This window comes from Mus pahari, chromosome 1 (assembly GCF_900095145.1).
Source record: "Mus pahari chromosome 1, PAHARI_EIJ_v1.1, whole genome shotgun sequence".
In the NCBI taxonomy this organism is placed as follows: Eukaryota; Metazoa; Chordata; class Mammalia; order Rodentia; family Muridae; genus Mus; species Mus pahari.
Window position 1 is genome coordinate 37950751 of NC_034590.1, and position 8935 is coordinate 37959685.

Consider the following 8935-nt stretch of genomic DNA (forward strand, 5'->3'; position numbering starts at 1 on the left):
TGTGTGTGTGTGTGTGTGTGTGTGTGTGGCAGGGGGGGTGGAACTCACCTGTTCAGTTCTGATAGAAGTAGCACTTGATTTTTAAAACACAGAACTGCGAGTGTAACCGTTAACTATTCAGGAGATGGCTTTGGAAGGGGTTAAGATTGTAAAACTGTGACCCGAGGCAATCAGAGTCTCAGGGGGCGCTATGCACTGCCATTTTTGAAAGTTTATTACTGCCTATCCTAGTGCTTTTTTTGTTTGTTTGTTGAAATTAACTTTCTTGGAGAAAAGTCCGGTTCAGGAGCATCTGGATCTTTTCACTGCCTTGGCAGTTTTGATCTCTGCTGTATCTCTGAAAACCATGCAATCTTGAGAATGCTTATTCTGGTACCATATCTTTTATTGCACTCCTTCACAGCTGGGTTGTGTACTTCATTCCTTTTCTTCTTCTAGTACCTAGCTCAATGAAGACGCCCGTTAGACAACCCAGGGGCGCTCACTATGACTTGTGGTCATGTATAAACCATTTTCAGCTCTGAATTGGAGCTGGTGGGGAGGAGGGTGAATCAGGATACCATGAGGCTACACTGACGAGTTATAGGAAGGATTGAGAATACCTAAGCAGTTTAAAGTGTTGCTTTCTGTCATGGAGCCTAATAACACCAAGGACAGTGCGAATACCTCATAGATGTTCTTACTAGTCAGTATGCCCATCTGTTCTTCCTCTTGCCTTCAGCCTCTTCAATTTTACTTCAAGTTTTGTAGCACTAAGGACTCCACATACATAACTCATTCCTCACTTATCTTGTTTTTGTCCAGTGCTTGGCATGGTGCCAGTGCCCGGTTAATACTTCCTGAATAAAAGCTCTGAGCCAAATTCCATCAAATACTCCTACGATTTTCAGGACTTTTCATTATATTAATATTTGTTGTATGTATTTTTTCCCCTCTACAGGATATAAAATTCCGGTTATTGAAAATCTGGGTGCCACCTTAGACCAGTTTGATGCTATTGATTTTTCTGACAATGAAATCCGGAAACTGGACGGTTTCCCTTTGTTGAGAAGACTGAAAACATTATTAGTGAACAACAACAGAATTTGGTGAGTGACTGCTAGTGAGAATACTTTTTTCCCTTAAGTAGGTGTTCTGATGTACCCTGAAGATAATGGGGTTTTGTTTGTTGTTGTTTTGTTTGTTTTTTAATGTATATTAGTTTTTTGCTTGCAGGTACCACACACCTTCCTAGTGCCTTTGAAGGCCAGAGGGGGGCATTGGCTTCTCTGGAGCTGGGTTTACAGATAGTCCTGAGCTGCTCCAGGCATAGGAATAGAATCTGGGTCCTCTGGAAGATCAGCCAGAGCTCTAAGTTGCTGAGCCACCACTCCAGCCTGTCCATGTCTCTTAAAGGGAGAAATGAATAGAGCACTTTTCCTAAGAGGTTGGAGATTAACTTGGGCATTGGTCTGACCTTACTTGCCACTCTTCAGAAATCTTTAGTATTCGTAACTGACACTAAACTTTGGGTTTGAAGCACTGTGCTATGTCAACATTTCAGACTTTAGAGTAGTCATCAATAGCATCATGATAAAAAGATTTATAAAGGCCATGTGTAGTGGTGTCTGCCTTTAATCCTAACAACCTGGAGTCTGAGGCAGGCTGATCTCTGAGCTCAAGGACAGCCTTGTTGACAGCAAATTCCAGCCAGGGCTACACAGTGAGACCCTGTCACAATAAAAATCTTTTTATGAAATACAATTACTTTTCACTGAGTACCTGTACCTCATCCATTATGCTGGCTTTTGTTTTTGTAGTTGGTTTCTACAATATAATTCTGTGAAATTAAGATCATATTTGTTTGTATGAGTGGGGTTTCTCTGTGAGCCCTGGCTGTCCTGGAATTCACTCTGTAGACCAGGCTGTCCTCGAACTCAGACATCTGCCTGCCTCTGCCTCCTGAGTGCTAGGACCAAAGCCCTGTGCTGCCACCACCCTGATGGCAAAGCTTTCATTAAGAAAAGGACCCATGGTCAAGAAATAAGATACTGCCTTCAAAGATATAGTCAGATGACATATTCTTCCAGGTATACTCTAGCTCATAAGGTTTAACCAATGGGGTATAAGCCTTCATCGTATAGGAATGTAACACATATTTCGTTGTCAAAGCCTTATCACTGTAGCTACAGTAAATAGAATAATGGTGTTTATGCTGAAATTTAAGTTAGAATGTTCAAGCAAACTGCCATCAGTACTCTATGCAGTGGTTAGAGGTTAGAAGTTAGAGGCTCACTTATGTGTCAGAGACGGTGGGAGAATGAGGGAAGCGTGTAAGTGGCTAGCTGTAGCAAAACTGCCATGGTCTCCCATGATTATCTCTTCATACGTGTGATAGTTGAATAGGTATGGCCCCCGTAGATTCCTGTGTCTATGCGTGTCAACTGAATGCTTGGTACAGAGGGATTGGCACTATTAGGAGGTGTGGCCTTGTTGGATTAGGTGTGGCCTTGTTGGAGGGATCGCGTCCCTGTGGGGGTGGGCTTTGAGGTCTCCTGTGCCCAAGCTCTGTCCAGTGTGGAACACTGTCTCCTTTTGCTGCTGCAGACCAAGAAGTAGAACCTTCAGCTCTTTCTCTAGCACAGTGTCTGCCTGGAGCATGTCATGCTTCCTACCATGATGACTTGGACTAAGCCTATGAAACTGTAATCCAGTCCCAATTAAATGTTTACCTTTATAGGAAAAAAAGAGAGAGAGAGAAAAGGACCTATGGGCTGGAGATAGGACTCTAGTTAACATCACTGGCTGCTGCTTTTCCAAAACCAGCGTGGCAGCTTGAAACTCATTCCAGGGAATTCAAGGCCCTTTTCTAGCCTCCACAGGAGCCAAGCACACTGTTGCTATGAGGCATAAGTGCATACACACATACACATAAAAGCCCCGAGTAGTGGTTTTAGGGAGAAGCCATTTTCATGATTAAACATTTTCTTCTAATGAATGTCTTACACCAGCTCTCTAAATCCGAAATTATTGGGTTTTGAGTTTTCTGAACAAGAAATTGTAAATTGGCTAAGTAGTTTTTTCCTACCCCAGAGTCTCACCTTTCCTTGTGTTGCACTAGACTACTTGGCAGTGGAAAGACGCCCAGAAGGCATGGGTTTCTGAGGTCATCCCATCCCTGTCACTGACCCTGTGCCTCAGACAGGCTCCCCTCTTTGGTACTTTCCCTGAGATGGAATGTAGGAGATGGGTATTCTATCATTGAAGCATTAATACTCGAAAAGACAGAGAAATATTAGCTTATTTAACTTTTGTTTTCACTGAGAGCCTCTCTATTTTTATTTTAGCCGTATAGGTGAGGGACTTGACCAGGCTCTTCCCTGTCTGACAGAACTCATCCTCACCAACAACAGTCTAGTGGAACTGGTAAGTAGAATGGAGAAAACTCTTTAAGGGGCAAGGTTAAGGATTCTTCCTGCTATGGGAAATTTCCTCCTACTTCCTCCTTGAGTTTTTTTCCTGATTATTTTACTACTTAAGCCTTTATTTGAGTATGTATGTATGTTTGTATGTATGTGTGTATGTATGTATGTATGTATGTATGTATGTATGTATGTATTTATTTCTGTATGTATTTATTTACATCTTTATGATTGTGTTGGTTTCATTGTTTTTGTGCTGGGAATTGGAAGGGCGTCTGGGTATTTGGAGTAAATGTTCCAGATCTCTGCCCACTCAGGTCTGCCTTTTGAGTTTTGATTCTGCTGGGTGTCTTGGTGGGAGAGTTCACATTAGGCAATCTAGTTTGTCAGTCACTATTACTAGCGCTTCTGATGTTCTGTTGAAACTCCCCTTCCCCTTCCATGGATAAACAAATTCCCATGTTTGCAGAATTGAAGTGTTCAGTATGGTAGTAATAAAAATGAACACAGCGGTGAGTTTGCTCCTCTGCTCTGTGCTCTGCAGAGCGCTTCCGGGCCCCCTCCAGGCACTCTGGATCTGAGGATGAACGACACACCCCTCCCGTTCGCTTACTTTGAAATGCCTTGGCTAGCTCACAGGCTGGGCAGCTCTAGTCCTCTGCCCGGCTGTCACAGACTTCCCTCTGCTACTCCTGACTCAGCACCCTCTAAATCTTTGATCTATCATTGCTGCTGTGATCCTTCTGAGTGTCTTTGCTGCCTACGATGCTTCTGGGCAGCCCTTCCGGGGGCCGAGTTCCTTCTCACCTACATTTCAGATGATTTTCCCTCTGCAGCTCTAAATCTGATCCCTCTCCCTCTGAAACCTGGTGATTCTCTCTCCTCTCTTTGGTGCCCAAACCTAAGGGTTCTACCCCATCTCCCTTTGCCCAGCCATTGGCAACTGGCATCTTTATTGGTCGACCAAAAACCAAATGGGGACAAGAACCTTCAGCATTTGGACAGGCAGATTCCTGATTAAATCAAAACATAAGAGCCAATCCCCAACAAATGAAGGTGTTAACTTTCTTAGTGGCTTTTTATATCATAGTGCATTGATATTTTGGATAAGAGGTTAAATTTCATTTTATCTGTTTCTCTGTATTAACATAGCTACTTGCAAATTCTAAAATTGCCCGAGTCTCATGGCATAGTTTAAAGTGCTTACTACCTAAGACCGAGGGCCTGGGTTCTCACCCCAGGATCTGTACAAACCAGCAAGCAAGCATGCTGGGTGTAATGGCTCTAGTTTGCAGCTCAAGCACTGGGGAGGGAGAGCTAGATCCTTGGGGCTCACTGGTCAGCCAGACTAACTTATACATACACACACACACACACACACACACATATCTGCTGAAAGAGATAAATTAAGATTTATGTCATGATAATAGATTCAATTGTCCGTCTGGAATTTTGTCAGTTTTAGATCTCTTAATACATACAAGTTTTAAATTTGTTAGTATTTCCGGGAACTGAACCTTTTGATTAACTTTTTTTGTGACCTCTCTGTGTTAATACTGTTTGACCTTGAGGTTTATATCATGTAATATAATAAACCCCAAATAAGCTATTTTTGGTTAACTGCTTCCATGACAAATCTTTTTCTATTCAGAACTAACTTTCATCTTTGTTGTCTCTTAAAAACTACAGATAGGATTCTATTTTTAATTTTTAGATTTTTTAAAATAATTTCATTTTATGTGTAGGGTGTTTTGTCTGCATTCCTGTCTGTGTGAGGGTGTCAGATCCTAGACACTTGTAAGCCTCCATGTGGTTGCTGGGAATTGAAACCCATCCTCTGGAACAGCAGCCAGTGCTCTTAACCACTGAGCCATTTCTCTAGCCCCAATTTTTATGTGTATGAGTGTATGGCCTGCACATATGTATGTGTACCACGTGTATGCCTGGCACCCATGCAGCTCAAAAGAGCATCAGGTCCCCTAAAACTGCAGCTATGGATGCCTGTGAGCCACCACATGGGTGCTAGGGTTCAACCTCGGCTCTTTAAAAAGAACCTCTAAGCCATCTCTCTAGCACCAGTGGTACGATTTTTAAATCCACTGTTAAGTTCGTCTTTTAACTGCATTGCCTATATCCTGTTTACATTTAGTGGTGCTACTGGCATGTCACAGTTGTCTTTTGAGGGGAGCCTTCTCTGTGTCGGCCATTTGGCTTTTTAAATTGTTTGTATATATGTGCACTGTCTCTTTCTGCCATGCCATTCTTCCTTCAAATGGCATAGAATTTATTTGCTCTATCTGTTTCTATTCTTTGCAACTTCAGTTTAAAGTCAACCAATACCTTTATTCTTCTCTACAGTTATTCTTTTTTAATATAATATTTTTATTCTTTGAAGTTTTAATACCTGTATACAGTGAGTTTCAGTCATATTTACCTCCAGTTCCTCCCATATCTGCCCACACCTTCTCACAACTTCATTTCCTCCCTCTTTTGGTGAAATGGGATCTTTTCTGCAGTTCTAGAACTCATGTTTTCCTGCCTCTGCCTCCTGGGCAATTTTTTTAAACCCACCAAGTCCTTTGTGCTGGTCTTATACTTGGGCATGGAGCCTCTTACAGGAGAATGGCCGACCTACCAGGAGCCACACCCTTAAAGAATACTGACTCTCCCTCCCCCAGTTGCCTGAACTGAAAAGTTCCCCAGGTAGAGGTGGGGCTTTGTGAGCCCCCTCTCATCGTCAGTGCTGGAATGTTGGCTGCCTTGGTCTTGTGTAGATGACCACAGTCACTGTAAGTTCATGAGTGCAGTGGTCCTGTTGTCCAGAAGATACTGGACGGTCTGGCTTCCCCGCTTCTAGCTCTTGCATCTATCCATTTGCCCTTCCTCCACAACAGTCTGTGAGCCCGTGGAAGAGAGGCATGCTGTAGATGGGCTATTGTGGCTTAGCCCTCCAGTGTATTCTATATGCTCTGGCCAGTCTTGAGTTTCTTAATAACTACTATCCACTCTGCAAAGAAACTTCTCCGATGAGGTCCAAGAGCTGTACTACTGTGGGGATAGATATATATTTAGAGAGTAGTGTGATGTCCACTTACCAAAATAGTAAAGGTAGTTCACCCCTAGGGCCTATGAGCTCCTCCACCTTGGGTTCTTAGCCAGATGTATTGTACGAGGCATGCATTTCTCTCTGTGGAGCTGGGTCTTAAATCAGAAAACTGTAACATTTGTGCCACCACTGCACTCATGGGTGTGTCTTGTCACATGGTCATTACTGAGCTGACAGTGCCCACAACTGGATAAGACTGCTGATAGTGTCCTCCAGCAGCCTGTCAGCACCTTCAGTACTGTGAAAGCTAGCCCGCTGAGAGGGAGCTTCCTGCTCAGTACCCACTTGATTTCTCATAGCCAGTGACAAAAGTGTTTGCTGCTTCACCAGTACACGCTTACCATCACATTTCTGTAAGCAGTCTATGATCAACCATTAGCATGTATTGTGTTTTGAGTTAGTCCCTTAACTGTGTCACCCACGCTGACTTTCAACTCCATATGTAGCCTATGCTGGCTTTAACTCACTCTAGTCTTCCTGACTTAGCCTCCCAAATGCTGGGATTGCAGATGTGAGCCAGGACACTTAGCTTTAAAGCCAGTTCTCTACCATCACATAGCTGGGGTGCAGCCAGTCCCAGCAGGGCGCCTCTGGTGATACATTGTAGAATCATAACTTATCTAGGACCTTTCAGATACCAGGAAAGCTCCCCTTCCCTACTACTGAGCAACATTCTTAACCAGACGATCATGCTGTCATTGTGTTCTATAGAGTGAGTGAGTGAGTGAGAGAGAGAGAGAGACAGACAGACAGACAGACAGACAGACAGACAGTTGGTTTTTTTATTCCTTTTGGATTCTTTTTGTGGTAGTAGGCCAGTTTTCTAGCTCTACCAAGCTCTAGCACTCCCTCTGATCATGTAAAGATGGTTGTTTGCTTTCTGAGAACTCTGCTTTCTGTCATTGCTTTTTGAAGTTGTGAACCACTTCACAAAGGTACACATCTATTTACAAGGCCACGCTGACTTCTGTATCCTTCCAGTGTGGTGTGTGTGCTATAGAAGTGAGTACTCCTGCTCTTCTGTGCTGTTTCCCTCTTGAGTTACTTAATTTAGGCCTATCCCAAGTTTTTACTTAGTGTAGGAATTTGTCCTGGAAGGGACACAGTTTGAGCACCTAGGATATATATACTGTGTGTGGGTTTTACTGCTGTAAACAGACACCATGACCAATGCAAATCTTTTTTTTTTTTTTTGGTCTTTCAAGACAGGGTTTCTCTGTGTAGCTCCGGCTGTCCTGGAACTCACTTTGTAGACCAGGCTGGCCTCGAACTCAGAAATCCGCCTGCCTCTGCCTCCCGAGTGCTGGGATTAAAGGCATGCGCCACCACGCCCGGCCCCAATGCAAATCTTATGAATATAACATTTAATTGGGGCTGGCTTACAGGTTCAGAGGTTCAGTCCGGTATCATCAGGGTGGGAGCATGGCAGTGTCCAGGCAGGCATGGTGCAGGAGGAGCTGAGAGTTCTATATCTTTATCTGAAAGCTGCTAGCAGAATACTGACTTCCAGGCAGCTAGGATGAGGGTCTTAAAGCCCACACCCACAGTGACACACCTATTCCAACAGGGCCACAGCTCCTAATAGTGCCACCCACATATACAAACCATCGCAATATATATAGCAAGACCTTGTCCCAAATGGGAGAAGAGATGACAAGCATGAGGGCCCACATTTGCTATAGCCCCATCACACAACCTGTCCGGGTCTCCCTGTACTTATTGGAACATGAAGAGCCTTGGGTAACTGCTCAAACTGAACATCTCTTGGTTATTATGGAGCTCTCTGGTTTCTTATAGTCTTCCTGCCTTCACAACCACTGTGCAAGTCCTGTAGCTGGAGTACCTAACTCTTCCTACTCCGAGCTGTCTAGAAAATACCTTGTCTAGCTCGATTGTAGCTATTGATGGTGTGTTTTTAGTATTGCTATCTTTGTTTCATCATGGTTTCCAGGACAATGGGAAAAGCTGAGAATATCCCTGGCTGTCCTGAACTCACTACATAGAATAAATAGGCTGGCCTCAAACTCACTGGGATTTGCCTGTCTCTGCCTCCCTAGTTCTGGGATAAAGACATGTGCCACCATGATTGGCATCCAAAATTCTTTGAACTATACTATTCACTTTGTCTTTGAAGATGTTTGAGGAGATGGGGGCAGAGGTGACTAGGATGACAGAACCTTCCCTTTCTTTTCTTTTTTTTTTGTTAGTTTATTTGTTTATTTTCTTCTTTTTTTATTAGATATTTTATTTACATTTCAAATGCTATCCCGAAAGTCCCCTATACCCTCCCCCTATCCACCCACTCCCACTTCTTGGCCCTGGTGCTCCCCTGTACTGGGTCATATAAAGTTTGCAAGACCAAGGGGCCTCTCTTCCCAATGATGGCCGACTAGGCCATCTTCTGCTACATATGCAGCTAGAGACACGA

General features: G+C 43.6%; 1 protein-coding gene across 1 annotated transcript in view; it reads left to right on the forward strand.

Annotated features, from left to right (window-relative positions):
- The window catches only part of Snrpa1 (small nuclear ribonucleoprotein polypeptide A'), a 17454-nt gene that overhangs the window by 1176 nt on the left and 7343 nt on the right, over positions 1–8935 (forward strand). The window contains exons 2-3 of the mRNA XM_029531371.1: positions 941–1088; positions 3327–3405. Coding sequence (XP_029387231.1) covers positions 941–1088; positions 3327–3405 — 227 coding nt within the window. The remainder of the gene's footprint in view (positions 1–940; positions 1089–3326; positions 3406–8935) is intronic.